This window comes from Pocillopora damicornis, chromosome 4 (assembly GCF_964200805.1).
Source record: "Pocillopora damicornis chromosome 4, jaPocDami1.2, whole genome shotgun sequence".
Taxonomy (NCBI): domain Eukaryota; kingdom Metazoa; phylum Cnidaria; class Anthozoa; order Scleractinia; family Pocilloporidae; genus Pocillopora; species Pocillopora damicornis.
Genome location: NC_142673.1, coordinates 16,222,802 through 16,249,716, shown reverse-complemented (window position 1 = coordinate 16,249,716; position 26,915 = coordinate 16,222,802). Strand labels below are relative to the sequence as shown.

Genomic DNA, 26,915 nt, shown 5'->3' with positions numbered 1-26,915 from the left:
AAAAGTTTTTAAAACTAAAAACCAGCTCATTTGTTCGTTAAATTTTCTTTTAAAATAATTGTGGCTTCGGGCCCGCTATGTTACCGGAACTTCGAGAATCGGTTCCCTGTTTGCAGTGAAAATGATTTATTGCGCATAACACTGAAAGTATTTGCGGGTGCAAATTTTCGAATGTGGAACTTCTATCGACTAGCCAGGACTTGAGTTCAAGGGGTTCAACGATGACCTTTGCTCACCAGAAAAATTGTATTATCGTCTTCCTTGACCCTTCGTCTTTACTGGAAGGGAAAATTTAACCGAGAAATACTGCAGAATTACACGTTTTTGGTTCCAGTTAAAATATTTTGCTCCATAATAACATTGAAAATAATTAAAAATGCAAAAATTTGCATGTGGACACTTCTAAGGAATTAAACAATTCAGTACAGGCGGTTTAACCACAACACATCACTTTCCCTCACCAAAATAGAACGTATCCTCGACTTGGACTCGTAACTTTAGAAGTTACCTGAAGAAGGAAAGAAACGAGAAAATTACTAACGTACATTTTTGACACCTCTGATTCCAGTCAATTTAAAGGAAATAAGTTACTGCATTCACAGCTATCAAGTGTAAAAATGCTATTCAATAGCATTGTTTTAATCTGTACGATGGTCAGTAGGCCAATCAGTCAGCCAGCCAGTCAGTTATTTAGCTGGCCAGCCGGTTAATAAGTCACATTGCTGGTGAGTAATTTTTCAGATAGCCAGTCCGTCCACCATTCAGTCACTAGGTCAGGAGATGAGCCAGTCAGCAAGTAAGTTGTCAAGACACATTCAGCAAGTCAGTAAGACAGCCAAACAGTCAATCAGCCAGCTAGCCAGCCAGTCAGTCAGTCAGCCAGCCAGTCAGTCAGTCAGCCAGCCAGTCAGTCAGTCAGTCAGCCAGCCAGTCAGCCAGCCAGTCAGCCAGCCAGCCAGCCAGCCAGCCAGTCAGTAAGTAAGTCAATCAACAAGTCTGTTGGCTAGCCACTCATTCAGCCAGTCAGTTGGTCAGGCAGTAATTCAGTCGAAAACAAAACAGTTAGCCAAACAGCCACTAAGAAAATCATTCAAAGTCATTCAGTCAGTCAGCTGACCAGCCAGCCAATCAGTTAGTCAACCACCAAGCCAGTCAAAGAGTCACTCAGCCAGTAGGTCAGTCAGTCAGTCATTCTGCACACCATTCAGTCAGTCAGACAGTCAGTCAGTAAGCCAGCCAATCAGCCACTCAGTCAGCGAACCACTCAGACAGCCTGTCAGCCCACTGAAAAGCTACTCAGTCAGTCAACCAATTTGTTCATCAGCTAGTCGGTTGGTCAGCCAACCAGCCAGTCAGTCCATCAGTCAATCAGTTAGCTAGCTAACCAGTCAATCAGAGTGTCAGCTACTCAGTCAGTCACAAAATCAGTCAACCAGCCGGTAAGACAGACAAGAAATCATGCAGCTAGCCAATTAGTCAGCCAACCAGTCTGCCAGTCAGTCGCTCCATTACCCAGCAAGTCAGCTAGACTGTAAGTCCACCCCCAGTCAGCCTTTCAGTCAGTCAGTCAGCTAGCCAGCCAGCCAGCCAGTCAGTCAGTCAGTCTGTCTGTCGGCCTCTTGGAGGATCATTTAGTAATTCAATCAGCTTTTCATTTGGTCATTTAGTTCATCAGTCAGTCGGTAAATCAGTAAGGCCAGAACACCAGCACCCTGCCATTCACTCACATATTCATCCACTCACCTACTCAATTCCATACTCAATCAGCAAGCCACTTCTCAGTCAGTCAACAAGCCACTAACAAGTTAGCAAGCTTGTAAGTAAGTAAATTCATCATACAGTCATTGAGCCAGTGTGCCAGTAAGTGACTTACTCTACAGTTTTAAGGTGGACTGAACATGCAGTCTGTCAATTAGTCTGTCTGTCGGCCTCTTAGAGGATCATTTAGTAATTCAATCAGCTTTTCATTTGGTCATTAAGTTCATCAGTCAGTAGGTCAGTCAGCCATTATGCAAGGCAGTCAGCTACTCAGACAACTGGTCATTCAGTAAGTCATACTGTCAGTCAGACAGCAAGCCAGCAAGTCAGTCAGAAAGCCAGTCAGTCACTCAGTCAATGCATAAAGGCTTAATGTTCTAATGAAACTGTGATGCTGCATTGGTGGGGGATATAACTAATAGATAATTTGGTTTGATCAAATGAGTTGATAATGTGAAATGATCACCATAGAAAGATGCTAAAGCTGACTTTTAACTAACACTTTAAACATCACCTTAAGTTTCTCTTGAAAGTGACCAATTCACATTATCAACTCAGTTGATAAAACAGTTAGTCAATTTGTCAGGTAGTCAGTCAGTCAGTCAAAAAGTAAAATGAATAAAAGGGGTACATTTCTAAAGAAACTGTGGTGCTGCATTGGTGGAAGAGTATACCAAGGTAATTTGGAATTATCAACTGAGTTGGTAACGTAGATCGACCTCTGTAAAGAGTTTCAAAGCTGACATTTTGAGCATTATGCCCTTACCTTGGTCAGAGCAAAAGGCAAAGGGCTAAAGCTCAACATGTCAGCTTTGAAACTCTTAATGAAGGCCAATTTATGTTATCAACTCAGTTGACAACACCAAATTACCGAGTCAAAAAGTCAGGCCAGCACACAAGCAGTCAGACCACCAGTGCATTACACATTTACTCACTCATTCACTCACTCCCCAGCTCATTCAGTCACTGAGTCAACAATCCAGACAGTCAGTTGGTCAGCCAGCCTGCCAAGTCGTAAACTCTACAGACAGTCAGTGACCCCAGGTAGTCAGTCAGCCAGTAGTAACATACAGTGTAGTTACTAGGTGGACTGGGCATGCATTCTGCCTGTTTCTTTATAGGGTATACTCCTAACGAACCAATCTGTTGGTCAGTCAGCGAAACATATCACTTTAAATAAGTCAATAAAGGGAGGGGGGAAGAGAGAAAAATACCTATAATAAAAGTTTTGCATTCTCTTTTTTCCCTTCTTCCCAGTTTCTTTTTATTGTCATGGTTAGCTATTTGCATAGTCTTCTTTGCAACAGTTCTTTGGGATGTCATGCAATGTCCTCCCCCCCCCCTAAAAATGAAGCTTCTTTTAAAAGGGAGGGTTTACTAAATGGCATCCAAAAGGAATGTTGTGATAGTAGTCTTTCAAAAACCATCATCATCAAGTATTTGTCACTGGTGGACTGAAAAGTTAAGCATTTGTTCTTAATATGCAATTTACTCGAACCATGTCAATAGACAGGTATCCCTGTATAGAATAAACAATTATAGAAAGAATTCTATAATAAACATACCATAGACATTAATGGTGATTAACCATCAAATACCTTGCTCAAGAGATCCTTCTTCAAAGTTACCTAACTCATGATGAGTCTGTGTTGCCAGTGCTAGACTGAGGCTCTGTAGATGTCACAAACCTACCATGTAGGATGGGTACAAAAACAATAATTGAAATATTCATTTCATAGAACAAGAAATCCAAGGGGCAAGAGGTTTACTGCTAAACGATGATGCAGAAAATATGAACAGCAAAGAAAGAAACCCTACTGTGATGCCCTCGAATGGGCAACCTCTCAACGATTAGTACATAATCACCTTAATTAAATTAAGCAGTTATACTGTACTGTAACTGATTAAATAAAAACCTTGGTCGAGATATGGAACTCATCTGTCAACACAACTTTGGGAGAAGGTACTCCTCCCTATCCCAACCCTTACAATTTTTGAATTCACAAAATAAGATATATTTTAGGAAAAGAATATGTGAGAGTCCTGCCCTTTAAAAGAATCTAGAAAATATTGTTGTTTTGGACCTTAGAATGTGTTAATAAGACTTAAAAGACTGATCTTTACCCTTTGACCAGTTTGGAATGGGTGACCCAAGAAGGAGTGCTAGACTCCTGTTGATCTAGCTTCTCCCTCGTTGGAGTGATGAACCCTTTTTACAACAAGATGAAAAGGAATTGCCTTTTATATTGTGATTCAAAGTATATGTATATTTACCGCTGAGTATGTGCTAATATCTTCAACCAGCAGGTTTGTCTACTTTCATGATCTAGACTGTAAAAAATGACAAACAAACAAAATAATGAAATTCTAGAACCCTTTCCTGGAAGAAACTTGTAACTTTCTTCATTATTTTGTAATAAAAATCCGGCAATCATAAAAAAGTTGACCCATCAGTTATCCACAAATTAAATAGAACTTTTTAGCTTCATACATCATAGATAAGTCACTTGGTCCAAAATAGGCAAACAACAGTTGCTGTCATAACAAATTTAAATGCAAATCATAAGGAATGATTGACTATTGCTGTGCCTGTAACTGCTACAGTATTTCCACAAAGCTGGATTTGTATTTTCTTTATTATGTGCTAAGGATCCTAAGCCTCAGAAGTTAAGTATCCATGCTTTATTTCTTCAAGTACCAGTCACACAAACTGAATTTGTGTTTTAATCTTCATGAGTAAATGGTCAGAAAAATAACTCTGTCTTGTCTCAATTTTTAAATGTTGTGGTTGTGTTTCAGTTTCTTTTAAAACAGATAAGGAATTTAGATTAAAAAAAAAGATAAAAATAAATACTTAAGAGTATCTAGTACCAAAGTGTGTTCTCAACATTTTGAAGACAATGATTTTAAGTTTGTATACAGCCAAACTAGAAGATTGAGAGATGGCACCTATCCTTCTTGCTTTCAACAGGAGGCTATTTCAAAAAAACATTTGTGTTTTTTTCCATCACAAATTGTAATTGTTTCAAAGTTTGCTTGGAAGAGTTTCAAATAAGTTTTACATTCATATGAACCCATATTGAGATAAAATATTTTCCTGAAGCCTCCCTCGTTAATCTGCATTACTTCTGTTTTCTATACTACCTACTAGCTAAAAAATATTGTTTATGGAGAATCTTGCCAAAATTGCAACTCTAAATTGTTGTGGTTCATTTTGAATGCATTTCTTTAAGTTTCAGGGAAAAAAGAGAAAAATGCAATTCACCAGCCTGGGTCTGTCTGTATTGGGAAAAACTGCGCCCTCAGTCTTGAGTACTGAGTACTGCCCAAGGCTGTGTTATCTAAGACCTGGGGCACAGTTTTTCCCAATGCAGACCTCCCGCCTGGCAAATAACATATATTTATTGTATAAACTGCTGTGTTGTGCAAGAATGTCCAACCCTAAGAACAGTCATAACAGCACACTTGTAAAATTACCATATTTTTTTACATGTTTAATATCACCAATCAGTTGCTGACACATCAATCGTTTTTTGCACTGATCCATAAGGTTGATGAATGAACTTGGCTAAGCATTCACCATATCTCAACACTGTGAATTCAAATTTCTTATAGAGAGTGACATTCAAGATTTCATAGAAGCAGAAAAAAACCAAAGAACAAAAAACAAAAGTTACTTGGCTTTGGTTATGACATTTCTTGCAGCTAAGTTACAAGGTAGTCTGTCAGAGCTTTCTCTGATTATAGCAGCTAAAACATTAAAAAAATCTATATTGCTCACGGACAGTAACATTCAAACTCTCCTAGAAGAGGAAAAACCAACATACGAAAAAGAAAAACTGAAAATTACATATTCAGTTGCTTTGGTAATGACATTTCTTGTGGCTGAGAACAAAAAATTATAACTGGAAGATTTCCTACAGGCCAATTTTGGCCATTTACCTGCAGATTTTTTCTGTCGGTAAGGACAAAGTCAATAAATGAGAATTTCGTAAATCGAAAATTACACCCATTGTTGTTTTTGTTATCATGATTCAACCCATTTTTCGATCTTAAGCCTTAGTGCCAACGCTCTGTACAACTGAAGATTCTTTTACTTTCATTCATTAATGAAGTTGGATTTTCTTATCATTAAAAGGCTATTGTGTTTATATGAAAAAAAATAATTCATAGTTACTTGTAGATATGGAATTTCTCTTCTCATGTTCAACTTGACATCTCATGCATTTGCTACCCTCACTCATGAGCTACTGAGTTGAAAACTTGAAGAGAAATTCCATATCAACACCTGTCCATGAATTATTCTCTGTATGTTTTACCCAATCAATGTTGCACTTTGTCATGTACGTAAAAAGATGGAAGGGAGGGGAGGGGGAGGGGGAGGAGAGGGGGAAAAATTTGGGAAGTTCTTAGATAATATGTATTGAAAACAATATGTCCCTTCCAATGAAAAATATCCACTCAATGTGGCCAGCATTACTACGTTGTATCTGAATCTGGGTTACCCCACCTAAGCGGGTTACCTTACCTACCTGGAGTCCCCCACCTCCATGTAAACAGGCCCTAAACTTACATGCGCAATTACAGCTTGGAGGGCCACTTTGATTACATCTCACGGATTACTCTTTGTTCAACATGATGTATGAACTTTAAAGACAATAAAAATAAATACAGCTTGCTTTAAACAAGTATTTCTTGAGCAGGCAACCTTACCTTTGGCTGACTGTATCTATGAATGCTCCATAATGGTTTGGTGCACGTGTGTGTTGACACGTTATCCTCATTTGTATATTTCAGTAACCTTTAACGTCGCGTTTTCTTCTTCACATAACGAAAAAAGAGTGAAATACACTCTCACGTCATGGAACACTTAAGCTTCTGTTTTCATTGCAAATAACATAGTACAACAGAAGAGTAACAAGCCCTCTTCTCCTATCCATCTTCCGCCGCCATGTTTGATTCACTATTTCTTCCCAGTCTCTAAGCACGTCAAATTACAAGAAATAAAACGCGGGAGGCACTGCGCAGATTGACGTGTTTCCTTTTAATAGCTCTTTTAAACCACAAAAATTTGCCAACAAACAAGTAAAAATCCAAGCACTCGATCAGTTTAGGTTTGCTTTATAAAGAATGAAAGCTGTATGCAGTTCATGGCAAACTTCTGTTTGGTGAGACTCATTTGCGATCTACAGTCGTGGCGGTTCGTATTATTGTCAACCTGCCACTGATGTACCGGTAACTCGAAGAAGGGGGAGGGGGATGGGTGAGATTATCGCGTCACAGGTGGGGTGCTATGCACTTGAGCTGACACTAGCTTACCTTCAAATCTTTGCACTAAATTCAACCTTTAATCTGAAAAAAAAATCGCTTCAACATCTGAGTGAAGTGGTTTGAAATTTTATGGTCGATATATGCGCATGGCGCTGAAAACAGGACTCAAAACTCACTGGCGTAATGTCTTTTCCGCATTTCATTTGATTCACTTCTCACAAATAAAATAACGGGGATCAATGTCACTTTCTGAGCAACTGCGCACCTACTCCTCCCTTAAACCAACATTTATCATACGTGGTTAGTAGTTTTTCGTTGTTGGGTTAGGGGAGGTGTGGGGTACACAATTGTTCAGACACTGACTTTGATCTAACACTAGACTTATCGACTCTACATCATTTGCGTTGCGTCGCAAACGTTAGGCCACTTCAGACTACAATTACTCTTTAAAAATAAAACCAGTTATCGGTGACGTATCAAACTGATAATAAGATGCCGTTGTTAAAAGCCAACAACCCACTTCCGTATATAGTTAAACATGAAAATCCTAGCACAGGATTAAAAAATAATAAGCCCGTTCAGATTGCTGGACTGGTCGATAAATTTTCATGGCTCCATTACCTATCAACTGAGGAAAAGAGAGGTTATCTTTCTCACCAGAGGCCTTACAGATAAATAAACATTGTCAACGTGATTTAACATTTCCTAAAGGAGGGTCTCAATGGGGTGATGGCTTTTATGGCTAACAGTAAAATGTTTTGGCCATTTTACGGCTAACGGTTGATATCATCCCACTGTTGTCACCTGAAAATTTTTTAACCGCTAACTTTTTTTACGACTGTCGCTTGAAATTTGTCAATTTTTACGGATAACGGCTACATTTCTTGGCTATTTTACGGCTATCAGTTAACCCCATTGAGACCCTCGTACAAAGGACTGGTTTTTCTAGACCTTGCAAACATTTCTGAAATCAGAAGCAATCTCAAGAGACCTAAAAATGATCAGTGAAATATGATTTTATCATAAGAATCATAAAAAATTTCGATTTGTATATTTTACCCAAAAGATAAACAAAAAAAGTTAGACTCCTTGCATTTTAGAAGGTTTCTATCACGTGCGGCTATGCGGAGTGTGAACAGAACTGGCTATGGAATTGAAAATTTTAATTTCTTACATCAAAATATACTTCTATCGTTCTCTTTCTCGTTTGATATGACTTAATTGTATTAAAATGCAAATCTTAACAAAAGGAAGTGATGTCAAAGAAATGCTAAAATACTGTTGAACTGAACATGATCATCTTCTTGATGTAAAAGGTTGCTTTAAAAAAATGGTATAACCGGCCAAAACACCTTTAGTTTTCAGTTTTTAGAGCTAAGATAAAGCTAAGGATATCATTTACATTTTAATTCTTAAACCTCTGTGGTCAAGAATTAACACCATATTTAAAAAAAATTGAGCTTTTGTTCTATTTTGGTTTTCAGAACGGTTTAAAAGGCACAAAATAAATTCAGATATTAATGTCACTCCGACCACGTTCTTGGTGACTGAGAAGAAAACTAAGCAAATGAAATAAAAATGTCAACTTGGCAGACTCAGTTTCGAGCGCCCTAAGCACTGTAAAGTACAAAGTGGTGCTTTCACATGGCTGTACCTCATCGCTGTACCACAAGGTCCATGACTTAGAGATGTTTGTCCATGTTTGTCCTCTTGCATGATTACCTAAGAACCATAAACATATTAAAAGATCTTAAATTTCTTTCAAAGTTTATACAGGGGGCGCTTTTATTAAAAAGAAAAGAAAATTGCTTGCAGGACAAAAACAACAACATTTTGGGACAAGAAACTCATACGTCAGTAAACAGGCATGGCAATTCAATTAAATTCAGGAAAAATTGATTGACACCGCGGGCTGGACGGCCTATATGAACAAAAAATAAAACCATTTTTAAATTTGAGATAGAGTAGCTGGGAGGTCTAAGCCCTGTTTTCACAACTGATGGTCCCAAGTTTGAGTCCCAGGCAAACACCTCTGACAATAATCCAACTGATTTAACTCCTAGTAGCTGCGATTTTGAAATCTGTCATCTACATTCGAATACTTTTTCAGATCTTATTTCGTCGGTCCACTAAAGAGGAAACCTCTCAGGAGTGAAACATGTAGTTTAGCTAGCTTTATTGGTCCTCTTAATCGGGTACTTAAAGATTGAAATCGACCGATGCCTTCCGTCTTACTTACCTTAAAATGTGAGAGTTACATTGTCACCAAGTAAGACAAATGGAGCCCAGTGCTTCCTATCAGAGTACAGTACTGACTCTCTCATTTTTTTCATGGTCAAGTGAAGAGATTCGCTTGCACTGAGTTTCTCGCGGATCAAGAACTTGTAGAATATGTTCATGAATGCTTTGGTAGCCCCATCATCGACAGCCCACAATGACATCAGAACTGAACGAGCACCAGATCCTAAGAAAGCTCGAGCAATTCCAACAATCCCTTCGGCTTTTAATGCCTTACCACGAGCACTGTGACAACAGCTGAGTACCACCAGCTTGGCTCTGATACCAACTCGAGCTATGTCGCTCATTGTTAGCAAGACGTCGCCGATCTTAGGAACTCCAACGACAGACCTGTTGGGAGCAAGAGCTATTTCCCCGGTGGTTTCATCACCATGGGCAGCAATGTGCACTAAGCTCACTTCTTGGATTCTTTTCAAGACTTCCTCCTTTGTGGCTTCCTCTCCTATCAAACAGCGCACTCCTACCAATCTTGACACCATCTGCGCTTCTTCTCTGGCTTTAGGCAATGGATCTAGAGTCTTTACACTTCCATTTATCTCTACAGGGCCAACCGCTGGATCTCCGACGATCAAAGCTCCACTTTGAGAGTGATAGCTGGCTGCCGAGTCGTGAATGAGCTTCAGTGTCGTTATAGACGGGATGAGGCGGACTCTCACAGTTTCAGAAAGGTACTTTCCATTTTCATCCTTTAACGATGCAAATGGCGTCAAAAAAAGGCCGGGTTCTGGGGATATGATGATTTCCGGGCTGTCTATGAGGTCAAATATAGGAGCAATAAAGGCAGCGTACGACTTGACCGTATAGGAAAGGCCAATGTATGATTTGCTTCCGATTTGTTTCACTTGCATTTGCACAGAACCTTTGTTTGGTTTTAACTGTTCTTCCTGTGAAGCAAATGGATAATTTTCATACAGCAGAGCCAATGAACGATCTTCGCAGTGTGGATCATCCAAAGTCGATGAAGAGGCATCCATTTCAGGCTCTTTGGTGGCACTACTTTCTTTGAATAACTCTGTTTCTAAGTCTATTTTTACCAGTTTGAATTTTACACTTCCGCCTTTGTCAACGAACCACAGGGCGAAACCGCTATTCATTTGAAAAGTTGCTATAAAGAGGAAGTTCCTTTGCTGTTCTTTAAAAAAGTTTTGGAGGGCATCTGGAGTTACTTCGTTATGAACAAGACTCCTTTTGATTCCGTAACTCTCCGACATTAGATCAACAAGGGCACGACTTCGTCCGAGCTCCAGGGTGAAAAGGGCTTGGTTAAGATTCCCCTCGCGAAGAAGCAGCCACGAAAGAGATTTATAACAAGAATAGTTCTTACCATCCAATGAAATCTTGTCTGTTTCATCTTTGAGGAAAGATCGAGTTCTTTTGTGGATTTTAATGCTTTCGTGCAAGTTTTCACATGCTTTCGAAAAGTTGCCTTCGGAGGAATATATTTCCCCTAAAGTGTTACGAAGATAGATTTGCGACTGATCTTCCATTCCAATTTCCTTCTTCAACTCTAGCGCTTTGCTCTGATACCAGATTGCTTTCTCGTTGTGACCTTGAGCAAAATAAACAATACCAAGAAGAACGTAACAAGACACCTCTCTTTGTTTTTCATCAATCCCTTTCACGATTTTAAGTGCATTCTTAGCATGCTCAATGGCTTGCTCATATTTTCCAAGAGCAAAATTCAAGGCGGCAAAACTAATTAAAACTGATGTCTTTAATTGTATGTGTCCGACTTCTTCACTGACTTTCAGAGCTTTCTGTAAATATTCGCATGCTTTCTGATATTGACCAGTAGAAATATAAATATCACTGATATTAGCAAATGTCATGGCAAGATCCACTTTGTTTCCAGTTTTTTCGAGAACATCAATAGCCTTTTCTAAATAGCTCTTGGCTTTCTCATCATCACCAAGATAACTGGGAAGTTTGCTGGCATTTTTATAGCATATTCCCATGATTTCGAGATCCCCTTTTTCCTCGCAGAGTTTAATGGCTTTTTGGTGATATTGTCTTGCCTTCTCATAATCACCGAAGGACATGTAAAGATTTCCAAGGTCAGTGAGGTTTCCAGCCTTTTTGACACCTGCGTCTGATTTGAGTTGAAGGGCTCTTTCAAGATATTCTAGGGCTTTTCGAAACTGACCGAGTTTCATTGAAACTTTTCCAATAAAGTACAGATTTGCTGCCTCCAACATTCTGTCTTCGATGTCTACACTAAGTTTAAGGCTTTTTTCGTAATATTCAAGTGCCTTTTTGAAGTCACCACGTGCCTCATACACTCCACCAATGTTGTTGTAGGATGTTCCTTCATCTTTTCTGCGTCCAAGTCTTTTACGAATCTCGAGTGCTTTTTCGTGGAAATCAAGTGCTGCATCAAGTTTGCCCAGGTAGTTATGATTCATTACTCCCATGTTGTTGTAGTATATCGCTTGCTGTATCTCATCTCCAATTTCCTTATTTATTTTAAATGCTTTCTCGTAATAGTGACGAGCCTTTTCATAATTTCCACGCACATTATATACCTCACCAATGTTGTTGTAAACCCTTCCCTCGAGTTCTTGTTTCTCATGTCTTGATAGTCCACTTACATCAAGAGCCTTTTGATAATGCTCCATAGCTCTTTCATACTGGCTCGCAATGTGAAGCGATCTACCCAAGTGGCAGTGACACCACGCCTCACTCAATCTAGGACCAGCTTTTTCGTAGATGCACAATGCCTTTTTTAGGCAGCTGATTGATTCTTTGATCCGACCGAGGTCATAGAATTTAAGACCACGTTCCTCGAGTAACAGAACTGCCCTCATAAACTTTTGGCGTATCACATATTCGATCAGTGTCAGTACGGAAGAGGGTTTGCTCACTGACAGTTGATTCAATAATACCAAGCACTCAAAATACAAGCCAATGGATTCAGCCCAGCGATTTGTGTTGGTTAGAAATACCGCCACAGCATACCCAATGAGGAAAGCTTTCACCGCTGGTATTTTGTCCATCTTTCTGCTGTTCCCCAATAGATTACTAAAAAAACAAACAGAAACAATAACCAAGATGTCAATATATTTGTATCTAACAGGAACATCAGCTAAGCGTGGATACCTTTGTTCTTTTAGGCTGGAATATATCCTATAATCCCAACAAAGTGGTCAAACGTCACACTCCCCTCGTCAATTGTAACGTCACCTTTGTGCGAAGTTGGCAAATCTTTTTCACTGCTACGGGGTTGCGTGGTTTTGGATCTCCTCGGCGATATATCGGCTGTTGATTCGTGATTATGCAAAGGTAGCCCAAGCTCGCAAAATGAGCCTTTGTAAGTATGTAAATATTTCATGAGTTGCGCTACGGACGAAATATAATTATTTTCATGGGAATAAATAGAGCTCTCTCGACGTAAAAAATCTGAACTTGTTTTGAATATAAATAAACTTATTTAAAAAAGAACAACGTGGATTTACTAAAGCAGGGTTTAATGGCCCCAGATCATTCCGAAAAATTATATGATCCGGTAAATTTGTTTTTATTTAAAACTAGGCTCATTTTGCGAGCTCAAACCGACAGCCTTCGTATGGAAAAACAACAACTGTGCGGGTGCTTTAACACCTGGTGTCACATAACAGAGGATGTAGTCCGCACAAAAGACGTAATTTTGGCCAGCGAGTGCTCATATTGTCTTGGTGAAAATTATAGCTGCAATCTTTGATTTTTAGGGCGAGGGAAGGCTGGGAAGAGAAAGAAATTCTAGTAAGGGGGCGAGTGACATGGCCAGTTGCGAGCTTGTAACGTTGACTCGCCCTAATAAGACGCCTGCCCTAAGAAGAAGCCTGCACAATATGCAGGTCAGAGAGGATGAGGACTTCACACTCTCTTGTTACGGCTGTAAAGAAATATCGACCACCATGACAGAGGGTAGTAAGTGGTTTCTTGGTCGCCTTGTCTACGTCATACGAAGTATCGATTACAGATGGCTTCATTTACAATACGAGGAGATCTATCAAAGTGAAAACTTGAAAAAGGTTTATCTTGCAAGTTGTTTGTTAGAAAAAAACATAATGCGAAAACTGAGTAAACGGCGGCAAAGACCTAAAGCGGCCCCTAAGTCACGAGACCAATCTCATTGTCAAGTCTGTTCGGGCGTAAGGTTCGCGTCGACCATAATCCTTTCACCCCCATGAGTGACCAAGAAAGAATTTCTCCTTACAATATCAATACAATATCAAGCAGGCAAGTGACGAGAATAATGAAAAATATTAATTAGGGGATAATTAGTCGATCCAATACCAAATTCTCCAAATTAACATCACGAGAACTTTCTGGCAGACAGTAAGGAGAATTACTAATGAGATCTTGGGAGTTTAAGGGTCAACACCATACTTCCGCTGAAAACTAATTAACGGTGTGTATGATCTAGTGAGCCTATTCTGGTAATTCTGCTGATGGCTCTAATTTTCTCGCTGTTTCAACACGAATGCATAAATATTACTAGTAATAAGATAACTGAAGTGCATACCATTTAGGGCTTGGTTGTTTAAAGCTGGGTTAGGTAACCCAAAGTTAGTGTGAAATTTTATTTAATAGCACATATTCTTTTGTCAAGAATTTGATTTTTTGGATGCTCTAAATCAAATTGAGAAAATTATCCGAAAGAGGCTTTTGAAAAAAGTAATAAAGAAACCTGGATTAAAATTTAACCATGGGTTTGCTCTAATCGGCCATCGTACAACTGGGCACAGAGCTTTTAGAAGGGTGTTACTAACTGTGGATCAGCAGAACGCGGATCCTCTGGAACCAGCAGAACTTGCGGAACCATTCATTTTTTGTAGAAAAAAATAATAATGAAATAACATGAGAACTTAAAATACCTTAACATTGTTCGAGATTTCTTTTTCGGGCATAAAGAAGATAGCGTTTAAAGAGAAATATATATATTTTCTTAATCTACCTTGACGTCCAACCATATTGCGCCCAAGCTCACACAAAGCGCCCAAGCTCACACAGTGAGCGTCTGTGAATAGGCAAGTATGTTCACGTTGTGCAATTAGTGAAATTAAAGAGTTTGCATGGAAATAAACAGTCGTGCCCTCAACCTTAAAAATTGTCGAACTATTTTTGAATAGGAGCAAATTTTCCCAGCTCAAGTGGTTATTCTTTTGCATCGTGAGTTCACTCAATTATATCCGCCGTCAATTCCTTTCACCCGGCTCTGAAATATACTTGGGAAATTTCTGACACTTCTTTGGCTTTTGTAGACAGAAAAATTTCAGTTGAGGGCAACGTGCTATGCACTAATGTTAACTAAAAACCTACAGATTCACATAGTTACTTCAGTTCATTTTCGCAGCCATCACGCGTCAAAAATTCCATACCTTTTACACAGTTTCTCAGACTTCGTCGTTTATGTAGTGACCAATCTGATTTTCCCAAAAAATCAGAGGTGTGTGCCAGTTTTTCGATAAACGTGGCTATCCTGTTTCTGTCGTTCAAGATCTAGAGGGCCACCACCGTACCCAACTAATTGATCGACAGTCAGCACCACAAGCGGCTCTTAAGGAAAATACCGATTGCACTCCATTCACTCTCACATTTCACCCGGCCCTCACAACCACGCAGTTAAATCTATCATTCTTAAAAACTTTAAATTATTTCAAAACGATTCAGAGACTGTTATTATCTTTTCGCAACCCCCACTAATTTCATTCAAACGCGACAAAAAATGACCAATGACCAATGACCAACCTATAACTTTCAAATGCGCTCGCTCACGATGCAAAACTTGTTGTATGGACTCAAGAGATCCATTAAGATCACTGTTCACTTCAAGTGTACCTCCGCCAATGTTATCTATTGCATAACTCGCACATATTCCGTGGGATACGGTGGCCCATTGTTACATAGAAGACACTCTATCTGCTTTTTAAATTCAATTTTATCGCGCAGTAAATGAAAAATTATCGCGCGAGAAATGGGAATTTGTTGGGTCGCACAAGATCGGCTGTCATACACGTTGTTTCTGTGGCTGCAACAGTTGAGGAGGTATGCTTTGAGGTCGGTAGTTCGTTTTATTTTCGTGAAAAGATCATTGAGCAGTACTTTGCAATACTTCCACTACACAGCTTTGTGAATCAATTCAGTAAACCTTGATTTTGCGAAATCTTACGAGACACTTTCAGAGATGGCTGTCAGTCGAGTGTCTCAGAACAAGTGTGGATTATCTAATCTTTCTGATTATAGTGCAGGTTTGAAAATTTCTAGATGTCACTTCTGCGTCGCCAACCCCGTTAAGAAAGAACTTTCCAACTGTTGCAGCCACTGTCGTCTCGTCCACGGAAACAACGTGGGTGACAGCCGATTACGTGCGACCTGACAAGTTTCCCATTTATCGCGCGATAATTTATCATTTATACCGCATTTTTCTTGGCGCGATAATTTATCATTTATACCACATTTTTCATCGCGCTGTAAATGAGGAAATTGAATTTAAAAAGTGGATGACGTGTCCTCAACAGGCTACCGTAGTACAGGGTCGTAACGAGGTATATTTTTTCGTCGCTGATCCCGTATTTTTACGCAAATTTTTAATCCCTGATCCCAAAAGTGATGAAAATTTTGATCCCTGATCCCACAAAATCTAGACGCCTGATCCTTGAGCCCATGGAAAACACGCTGATCCCGATCCCGAGGGCTTTGATCCCGGATCCGAGGCTGTGATCCCTGATCCCACCCTTTTTTAGGCCTTTGATCCCTGATCCCATATACCTCGTTACGACCCCTGTAGTAGGATGCCTGTGGCATACCAGGTAAAACCAGCTGGTTACTTCTTCATTGCATGGACAAATTGCAAAGCAAGTCAATAGGAATGCGTAAAATCTTTATCGATTTTCATCCTATGAAAACATTGGCGGATGGATTGATCAAAAGCGGACAAAAATAATCCTGTGCTTTTCTGACAAAAGAAACCTGTGGAATTCATTTCCGCTTATATTTAATTTCACTCAGTGACCGAATCCGAGAACACCTTCGAAACGGAGAAAGAAATGATACGACCCATCCAAACCAGTCGCTAGACACTTCAATCTCCCTATCATTCTGAGCAGTACACGGCAGTTTGCGGCCTTTCCCTACATCTAGGCAGTTCGCAAGGCCGCAAAACTCTAAAACTAAAATTTATCTTTCAAATCGGCACTCTTCAACCCCACCGTATCAACGAGCGCTTTTTCATTAAACTAATTACGCTATCGACATTGCTGATCCTAGCAGTATGCAGGACGCGTACTGTGGAATCTCTGTGGCTCAGTGGTTACAGCATCAATACAGTTAATAGGAATGCTTAAAATCTTTATCGATTTTCATCCTATGAAAACATTGGCGGCTGGATTGATCAAAAGCGGACACAAAAATAATCCTGTGCTTTTGTGACAAAAGAAACCTGTGGAAATCATTTCGGCATATCTTTAATTTCACTCAGTGACCAAATCCGAGAACACCATCGCAACGTAGGAAGAAATGATACGACGCATCCAAACCAGTCGCTAGACACTTCAATCTCCCTATCATTCTGAGCAGTACACGGCAGTTTGCGGCCTTTCCTTACATCTAGGCAGTTCGCAAAGCCGCAAAACTCTAAAACTAAAATTTATCTTTCAAATTGGCACTCTTCAACCCCACTGTATCAACGAGCGCTTTTTCATTAAACTAAATACGCTATCGACATTGCTGATCCTAGCACAGGCGGCCCAAGCTCACGTCTCGAGAAAGCCAACGATGAATTCATGAACGCGTCACGCGTTGTGTGACTCGGTGTTAAGTTACGGGAGGAACCGTTGAAAATTTGAACACGTTATAAGGAATAGTATGGGGAACGAAATATGGTCGATTTACAACGATAAATATTTCGAAATATGAATATTTTACACGTAAAATCAATAAAACTTACTCATGCCCTGTGCATCCGTCGTAGTTTCTGGCGATTTCTGCCGTTTTAAGCTTCCTTTACCATCACTGTTATCCACGGTCGTCTTTTGACATGGATAACAGTGATGGTAAAGCAAGCTTAAAACGGCAGAAATCGCCAGAAACTACGACGGATACACAGGGCATGAGTAAGTTTTATTGATTTTACATGTAAAATATTCATATTTCGAAATATTTATCGTTGTAAATCGACCATATTTCGTTCCCCATACTATTCCTTATAACGTGTTCAAATTTTCAACGGTTCCTCCCGTAACTTAACACCGAGTCACAGAACGCGTGACGCGTTCATGAATTCATCGTTGGCTTTTTCTCGAGACGTGAGCTTGGGCCGCCTGTGATCCTAGCAGTCTGCAGAACGCGTGTCATATGAACTTCGTAAAAGACATCGCTCACCGTGGAGTCTTTGTGGCTCAGTGGTTAGACCATTGGAGCGTAGAGTCCGAAGGTTTTAGGATCGATTCCTTATGGGGACTCAAAATTTTTCTTTGTCTCACGCTCGTGACGAGACGAAAAAAACATCTTTCTCTAATTAATTCTTATTTTTCCGTCACCATAATCCCACCAATAGTGTAGCCCCATTTTCTGCATGTAAACACACACGTCCCTCAATTCCTCAAATCGCTCTGGCGAAGGGCTAATGCTCGCAACGTCAGCTTTGAAACTCTCTGTCGAAAACGCACCAAAGACACGTTCCCTGATTAATCAACTCCTTGAATCGACGAATACAATCCAGGTATTACTAAAGCATCAACAACAACTCGACCGCGTGCAGGATTTCTCAACCAACTAGAAAAGAAACGTGATACCTCGGAGCACAAAGTACATTCTGGGAAATTGATTGATTGGAGACATTTCCGGTCATGACAAAAACAACAATAGCGAAACTAAAAACGACTTAAGGCATTGTTCACGGTTCCCGACACTCTCTACGGTGGCCTATTTACGCTATCAACTCAGTCGATAATACTAATTACCCAACTATCTATAAAAAAAAATATGCAGTCTTCGCAAACTGCTCCAGCAATAACCATATTTAATTTAGTGTAACCATCATGAAATTAAATCTTTCCTGCCTGATTTCTTTATTGACCGTTTGAATAAGAAATGATATTTAATTTCAATTCCAGGTTCTGTCTTCTTTGCCATGGTAACCGGCTATGAGAAGAAATGGAGGTCATCTGGAATGTCAGTTTAAGATGGCAATAAATTCGTGAAACCGATCGGATTGCAAAGCAATAAAGGGGTAATTTTCTAAAGAAACTGTGGTGCTGCGTCGGTGGGAGAGTATAACAGGTAATTTAGTGTTAACAACTGGGTTGAAAACGTAAATTTACGTTTACCTACATTTACGTAATTTACGTTTTCAACCCGGATTGCAAAGCAGTTCATAACCGTAGTACAATCTCATAAAAACCCGGGAGTACAACTAGATAAATGCGTTTCGTTTCGTCGAATGCAAAAATAAATCGGGAAAGGGAGAAATGATTATTACTATAATAATCCTATGCGTGCCATTCCACGAAATCCCCGGTTGTCAAGACAGGAAGGCACATCAACTCTAAACATTAGATCAAGTTTGAATTGGAATAAAAAGTGATTCTAAACCAGCTCATCTTCCAGAAGCGTAACTCAAAGCTCATTCAGATACACAAATACTAAATATTACTGCAGGTATACTGCATTTGTAAATGCGTCTTACCTCTAGTTTAGATTAGTGTCTCTCGAAGTTCGGTGATTACGTCGCAGTCAGTTATCAAATTTCTATAACCAGAAGCCCAAATTACGCTTGAGAACACATAGGAAACATAAGAAACAGGAGAGGTCTACGACCGTTTCGAAGATACAATCTCTTGAGGAAGCCTGCTTATGTGTACATTTAATAACATTAGCCCTGTATCTGTTACCAAGTGACCTTGACCGGAACTCTTCCGCGCCAGTAGTTAGCGTGACTTTGCACATTCAATATTGTGTGACAAGATCATTATCCCGTTACACCCTAACATTCTCCACACTTTCCTCTTTGCGCCTCCTATGGTACTGACAAGGTGAATTTATTTGACAATTGAAAGTTTCTAAAATTAACGATTTCCTTTTTTTTTCATGACCTCATCATTTGATCCAAGAGTGATACCGCAAGGTGAAGTTAGAAGTCAGTCACGGTCATTACAGTGAGAGAAATCCGGTCTGGCAATTTTCTTGTAGCATGTAGAGAAGTTATAAAAAAAGAGTTGAATTCAGCAGCTAAAAAAAAAACTACGGCAGCTAAAAAAAAACTACGGCATTTAATACGGGAATCTTGGAATCGCCACAACAACTACAACTTCATCGTGGAACTAGTAAATTACAAAATTGTACTTTTATCTTTAAATCTTAGTTAGAGATGATTTGATCATCTCAAGGATGTCTAACAACGCACATAATTATGCAAAAGACTAAAAAAACACCTCTTTCGTTTAAGGTGACTATAAATTTAAATAACAATAACCTTTCATACTACACACTGAATGTATAATCAAGTAACTTGTGCGAACAGCACGTAGCTCTTTTAGGGGCGGTACCTTAGGAACGCCTTTCCCCCGCCTCCACTTACCAGTATCCACTCAAGGAATGAGGCGTTTTCAAATCGATGCGATTTTTTTAAGACTCCTCTCTTGAAACTGTTTCCAAAAGTCTCCATCTTCACTAACTTTCCTTTGAGTATTTTGGTGGGTATGAAAAACAAAGACAAACAAGACAAAAAAGGAAACCACAGTGTTCCAAAAAAGTATTCGGCGTATATGGGGCTTTGGCCACAGAACAAAGATGTCGTGAAAATTCTACCACAGAGGCGGATGATTTTCTTTACTAAATGATGTTTTTCTCTTTCATCGGTTCGTTCCTCAATACATGTTCGTAACCAACTACCGAAAGATCAATTGTCTGAAAACCGCCGTCCAATATCAACTCACTGACGGCTCGCCCTGCTGCGGGAGACTGCTGGGTACCATAACCGCTAAAGTCGTTTACGAAAATAAGATTCCTTATTTGGGGATGACGTCCTATTATGCAATTCTGATCCAGTGTGTTGTATTCATAGTGACCAGCCTAGGTGCTTTGACCCTATATCATGAATCAGAGAATTATAACAGTTACCAAACATTTAAGGTAGAGCAAAAGCTAAACAACTACTGAAGCTTGGGCACAAACTCTTAACCAAAAGCGTCTCAAAAAAGTCTTTTTTAACCTCAAAGTATTTACATCGCAGACGCTTGACGGATTTTGGTTATTTACAAAGGGGTACTAATTTTTTCAAAGCAGGTTTATGTTTAAGGGCCTGGCCGTTTGTAACCCGTCGATTGGGAATTATCTCTGTTTACTTTATGAAAAACCTATTCCACCTCCACTTCCGCTTGAAAAAAAAAAATAAAATAAAACGAAAACGAACAAAAAATAAAAAATGTTACCACAATGTTAAACTTGTCTCAAATTACAAAACAACTGTCTATAAGAGGTGGGTGTGGTAGGGGACGGTGGTGGATCGACCCCTGATTTCTGCTTTCTTTCCAAGGTTGGAAAACTTTCCTTGTTCTCTTACTTATAATGGCCTTTTCTCGCTACCTCTACAAAGATTAAAAACCCCTAAGGTTTGCTTATTCTTCCGGGCTCGATATTTTGCTTGAGATGGTTGTTCCTCCTAACGCCTATTGCTGCGGTATATAGAATACACAAGTCATATATTTTGCATTCTTTTATTTTGTAAAATTTAATCAAAGTACTTCAATAAAATATTTACATTGAAACCACTTACATTGTTCCGTGAAGTTCATAATGGTAATGTAACTCAAACTTAAAAAAAAATAGGAAAATTACAAATGTACTGCAATGCTGAACTCCTAATAACAACTAAAAGTTGACTGGAAGTAAAATATCTTAATTGTTAAAATACGCCAACATTGTTCCCTCTAAGACCGATAATCACCAAAGTATTTTCATCTTCTCTCACCATCTTTCTAAATTTGAAATATTTCCGGTATCTGGAATAGTATAGTAAGCAAGCAAATTTATATCTAATAAGTTAGCATTCCTGGTTCAATTCAAAGATGCTACTCAGAGAGAAAGAAAATATTTTATTGTTTTTTTAGAGGGCACGGTAACGAATCTTGCAATCTGATTGGTTCTTTACCCGGTCAGTATTTTCCTATCTCTGCCCACGGGCCGCAGTAACGCTTTCGTGAGTCGCCGAGTACATCCCAACTTTCGTTGTCATTTTTCATAAATATACCTCGTTTTCCGGCTGGGCAGTATTTTTAAGCAAACACGTCGGTCACTACCTCAAGCCGATAAATAACCTATGAATCCTCTCTTTTCTCTCTATCAAATCACTTTGGTTGACAGAAAAATATTGGTTTCAGAATGAATTTGTTTAAACAATAGTGTCATTACGTTAGTTGACAAGCGGCCAAAAAACCGACTGCAATTAATTTTAATCGTTCGCAAAAAGTACCCAGAAAGTTGAAACGTGAGGTATTTGGTTACAGTTAAACTGAACGATGGAACTTTCATTCATTTAATATCTGAATTTTCTCGAGCAATTTGTTCATAGTGAAAGAGCGAGCAAAGTTTTAATTTAAGTTCTACAACAAATATACGCTCCCGGTGAGTCTTTCCAATTCCGTTCAATTTGGACATTTGTACCGTAAATTGCACAACAGTTGAAGGAATTTTTTGAGAAAAGGCCGCATTAAATTCTCTTGTGTCTCGTTGGAGTTTGCCGTTCGAATTTAGTTTTTGTGAAGGAAAGACCAGAATTAAACACGCCATTACAGCAAACAAACGAGCAAACCCCCAATACTTCAAAATAAAAAAATTGAATTTACTCACAATTACTTTCCTCGCCGTTTACTTAAAGAACAGAGGTAAATCTTCGTACATGAATGAATGGTCGATGAGAGTGAATAATACTTTCCGTTAGATCATTGACTGATTTTGAAGAAAATATTGTCGTGACAGTCCTTGCCAAACTAGTTCTGTTGGTTTTCAAATGTTCCTGCGCTTTTTTTTTCTTGCGCGCTCTCTAATTGACAGGTGTCATATTGTGACAGATACTTGTAAAAATAATGTTTCAAAGTTTATTTGGAAGCCTTTTAAATCACCTTTATCGTTACGGAAATGAAAATGTTTCGCTAAGGCATCTCTCTTAAATTTGTATCACCTCTATTTTAACTACCATTTACCCACTCAAAAATTGTTCAGTTTATGGAAGATCTTGCCGTATTTACGTCCATAAATCATTCGGGTTCTTTCGGAAAGAATTTCGTCAAGTTTAAAAACAATAAATATGTTATTTACCGGCTAAGGGTCGGTCCGTATGGTGAAAAACTGTGACCTCGGCCTTGAAAATTCTGCCCTCGGCCTACGGCCTCGGGCAGCATTTTCAAGACCTCGGTCACAGTTTTTCACCATACGGACCTCCCAGCCGGCAAATAACATATATTTATTACGCAAATTTCCGAAGATGGTAATCTCATTAAAATAACAGATTTCAGTTCAAGAAGTTCAGCAATAACACATCATTTATACTCACCAAATTACAAAATAGTTTCTTCTCTCTTGCTCTTGTTTTTTAACTAGCAATCTTTGCAGTACCTGGGACAGGAAAAGTAACCCTTGAAATAATGAAGAATTTAACACTTCTGGGTCCACTCGAAAATGATTTACTGCACAACGACATTTAAAATATTTGTGGGTGTAAATTTCCGAGGTGGAAACTTTCTACTCTGTAACATAGAATTCACTTTAAAAGGTTCGACGTTTCTGGGGCCCAGGCCTGTACTCGAAGGTCCCGTTACTCGACAGGTACGTAAGGCTGTCCTGTTTTGATTCAGGATGGGGGTTTTAAAAGTTTTAAAACTTAAAACCAGCTCATATTTTCGTTAAATTTTCTTTTAAAATATGGCTTTGGGCCCGCTATGTTACCGGAACTTTCGAGAATTGGGTCCCTGTTTCCAGTGAAAATGATTTATTGCGCAGAACACTGAAAATATTTGCGGGTGCAAATTGTGGAAATGTGGAAACTTATATTGAATAGCAAGGACTTGAGTTCAAGGGGCGCAACGATGAACTTTGCTCACCAGGAAAAAAAGTATTATCGTCTTCCTTGACCCTTCGTCTTTACTGGAAGGGAAAATTTAATCGAGAAATACTGAAGAAGTACACGTTTTTGGTTCCAGTTAAAATATTTTGCTCCATAATAACATTGAAAATAATTACAAATGCAAAATTTTGCATGCGGAAACTTCTAAGGAATTAAATAATTCAGTACAGGCGGTTTAACCACAACACATCACTTTTACTCACCAAAATAGAACGTATCCTCGACTTGGACTCGTAACTTTAGAAGTTACCTGAAGAAGGAAAGAAACGAGAAAATTACTAACGTACATTTTTGACACTCCTGATTCAACTAGAAAAGAATCATAGTGTAACAATGCTATTCACCACAGTAGCATTGTTTTAATCTGTACGATGGTCAGTTAGTCAGTAGGCCAATCAGTCAGCCAGCCAGTCAGTTATTTAGCTGGCCAGCCGGTTAATAAGTCACATTGCTGGTGAGTAATTTTTCAGATAGCCAGTCCATCCGCCATTCAGTCACTAGGTCAGGAGATGAGCCAGTCAGCAAGTAAGTTGTCAAGACACATTCAGCAAGTCAGTAAGACAGCCAAACAGTAAATCAGCCAGCCAGTCAGTCAGTCAGCCAGGCAGCCAGCCAGTCAGTAAGTCAGTGAACAAGTCTGTTGGCTAGCCACTCATTCAGCCAGTCAGTTGGTCAGGCAGTAATTCAGTTGCAAATAAACAGTTAGCCAGAGCCACTCAGAAAGTCATTCAAAGTCATTCAGTCAGTCAACTGACCAGCCAGCCAATCAGTAAGTCAACCACCAAGCCAGTCAAAGAGTCACTCAGCCAGTAGGTCAGTCAGTCAGTCTGCACACCATTCAGTCAGTCAGTCAGTCAGTAAGTCAGCCACTCAGTCAGCCAACCACTTAGATAGCCTGTCAGCCCTTCTAAAAGCCATTCAGTCAGTCAACCAATTTGCTCAACTATTCATTCAGTCGATTGGTCAGCCAACCAACCAGTCAGTCAGCCAGTCAGTCAATCAGAGTGTCAGTGACTCAGTCAGTCATAAAATCAGTCAACCAGCCAGTAAGACAGACAAGAAGTCATGCAGCCAGCCAATAATTAGTCAGCCAACCAGTCTGCCAGTCAGTCGCTCCATTACCCAGCAAGTCAGTTGGACTGTAAGTCCACCCCCAGTCAGCCTCTCAGTCAGTCAGTCAGCTAGCCAGCCAGCCAGTCAGTTAGTCAGTCAGTCAGTCAGTCAGTCTGTCAGTTGGCCTCTTAGAGGATCATTTAGTGATTCAATCAGCCTTTCATTTGGTCATTTAGTTCATCAGTCAGTCAGTAAATCAGTAAGGCCAGAACACCAGCACCCTGCCATTCACTCACATATTCATCCACTCACCTACTCAATTCCATACTCAATCAGCAAGCCACTTCTCAGTCAGTCAACAAGCCACTGACAAGTAAGTTAGCCAGCTTGTCAGCAAGTAAATTCATCTGACAGTCATTGAGTCAGTCAGCCAGTAAGTGACTTACTCTACAGTTTTAAGGTGGACTGAATATGCAGTCTGTTAATTAGGTAGGCCCTTAACCAGTCAGTTGGTCAGTCAGCCATTATGCAAGGCAGTCAGCTACTCAGACAGCTGGTCATTCAGTTAGTCATACTGTCAGTCAGACAGCAGGCCAGCAAGTCAGAAAGCTAGTCAGTCACTCAGTCAATGCATAAAAGTGTAATTTTCTAATGAAACTGCGATGCTGCATTAGTGGGGGTACAATTACTAGATAATTTGGTTTGATCAAATGAGTTGATAATGTGAAATGGTCACCATAGAAAGATGCTAAAGCTGACGTTTAACTAACACTTTAAACATCACCTTTAGTTTCTCTTGAAGGTGACCAACTCACATTATCAACTCAGTTGATAAAACCAGATCAGTCCATTAGTTAGTCAATTTGTCAGGCAGTCAGTCAGTCAAAAAGTAAAATGAATAAAAGGGGTACATTTCTAAAGCAACTGTAGTGCTACATGAGTGGAAGAGCATAACAAGGTAATTTGGTATTATCACCTGAGTTGATAATGTAGATCAGCCTTTGTAAAGAGTTTCAAAGCTGACATTTTGAGCATATGTCCTTACCTTGGTCAGAGCAAAGGACAAAGGGCTAAAGCTCAACACATCAGCTTTGAAAATTTTTACGGAGGCCAATTTATGTTATCAACTCAGTTGTTAACACCAAATTACCAAGTCAAAAAGTCAGGCTAGCACACAAGTTGACAGTCAGTTGATCAGCCAGCTTGCCAAGTAGTAAACTCTACAGACAGTCAGTGACCCCAGGTGGTCAGTCAGCCAGTAGTAAAATACAGTGCAGTTACTAGGTGGACTGGGCATGCATTCTGCCTGTTTCTTTATAGGATATGCTCCTAACAAACCAATCTGTTGGTCAGTCAGCCTGGCAAGAGGACAGTCAGTAAAAAATATCACTTTAAATAAGTCAATAAAGGGAGGGTGGGAGGAGAGAGAGCAAAATACCTATAATGAAAGTTTTGTATTTTTTCCCTTCTTTCCAGTTTCTTTTTATTGTCATGGTTAGCTATTTACATAGTCTTCTTTGCGACAGTTCTTTGAGATGTCATGCAATGTCCTCCCCCTAAAAATGAAGCTTTTTTTAAAGGAGAGGGTTTACTAAATGGCATCCAAAAGGAATACTTTGATAGTAGTCTTTCAAATACCACAATCATACATCAGGTATTCGTCACTAGTGGACTGAAAAGTTGAGCATTTGTTCTTAATATGCAATTTACTAGAGCCATGTCAATAGACAGGTTTCCCTGTATAAAATTAACAATAAAAAGAATTCTGTGAGTATGCATATGTATTAAACATACCACAGACATTAATGGTGATTAACCATCTAATACTTTGGTCAGGAGGTCCTTACCCAACTCATGATGAGTCTGTGTTGCCAGTGGTGACTCCTTTTACACTTACCTCTTCCAGTGCTAGACTGAGGCTCTGTAGATGTCACAAACCTACCATGTAGGATGGGAACAAAAACAATAATTGAAATATTCATTTCATAGAACAAGAAATCAAAGGGGCAAGAGGTTTACTGCTAAACGATGATGAAGAGAATATATGAACAGCAAAGAAAGAAACCCCACTGTGATGCCCTCGAATGGGTAACCCCTCACTGATTAGTACATTATTATCCACCTTAATTAAATTAAGCAGTTATACTGTACTGTAACTGATTAAATAAAAATCTTGGTCGAGATATGGAACTCATCTGTCAACACAACTTTGGGAGAAGGTACTCCTCCCTATCCCAACCCTTACAATTTTTGAATTCACACAATAAAATATATTTTAGGAAAAGAATATGTGAAAGTCCTGCCCTTTAAAAGAATCTAAAAATATTGTTGTTTTGGACCTCAGAATGTGTTAATAAGACTTAAAGACTGATCTTTACCCTTTGACCAGTTTGGAATGGGTGACCCAAGCAGGAGTACTAGACTCCTGTTGATC

At 39.3% G+C, this 26,915-nt stretch overlaps 3 protein-coding genes and 1 long non-coding RNA gene across 8 annotated transcripts in view; 1 reads left to right on the top strand and 3 right to left on the bottom strand.

Moving 5' to 3' along the window:
• LOC149047011 (uncharacterized) overlaps window positions 1–26,915 on the bottom strand; it is a 31,300-nt gene that overhangs the window by 2,279 nt on the left and 2,106 nt on the right. For 2 of the 5 annotated variants that reach the window (XM_089203328.1, XM_089203326.1), the window contains 6 exons: window positions 26,329–26,419; window positions 23,632–23,678; window positions 23,406–23,448; window positions 22,859–22,920; window positions 21,083–21,120; window positions 19,562–20,394 (listed from right to left, as the gene is read on the bottom strand). In XM_089203328.1, the coding sequence (XP_089059454.1) occupies window positions 20,366–20,394; window positions 21,083–21,120; window positions 22,859–22,920; window positions 23,406–23,448; window positions 23,632–23,678; window positions 26,329–26,337 (228 nt within the window). In that variant the 5' untranslated portion in view covers window positions 26,338–26,419 and the 3' untranslated portion in view covers window positions 19,562–20,365. Of the gene's footprint in view, window positions 1–19,561; window positions 20,395–21,082; window positions 21,121–22,858; window positions 22,921–23,405; window positions 23,449–23,631; window positions 23,679–26,328; window positions 26,420–26,915 lie in introns of those variants that run through there. The other 3 variants (XM_089203324.1, XM_089203327.1, XM_089203325.1) reach the window with 3 other exon arrangements.
• On the bottom strand, window positions 7,136–19,424 carry LOC113686724 (uncharacterized). Its single transcript, XM_089203315.1, has 3 exons — window positions 18,995–19,424; window positions 9,269–12,345; window positions 7,136–8,751 (listed from the first exon to the last, which is right to left on the bottom strand). The coding sequence occupies exon 2, from the start codon at window positions 12,318–12,320 to the stop codon at window positions 9,270–9,272; it is 3,051 nt and encodes a 1,016-aa protein (XP_089059441.1). The 5' UTR covers window positions 12,321–12,345; window positions 18,995–19,424; the 3' UTR covers window positions 7,136–8,751; window position 9,269.
• LOC149047010 (uncharacterized) overlaps window positions 7,136–26,915 on the bottom strand; it is a 38,609-nt gene continuing 18,829 nt past the window's right edge. Inside the window, exon 4 of the transcript XR_016185722.1 lies at window positions 7,136–8,751. The gene's annotated coding sequence lies outside the window, so the exon portion shown is untranslated. The remainder of the gene's footprint in view (window positions 8,752–26,915) is intronic.
• On the top strand, window positions 18,190–21,077 carry LOC149047012 (uncharacterized). Its single transcript, XR_016185723.1, has 2 exons — window positions 18,190–18,538; window positions 19,419–21,077. It is a non-coding gene; the product is annotated as an uncharacterized LOC149047012 (long non-coding RNA).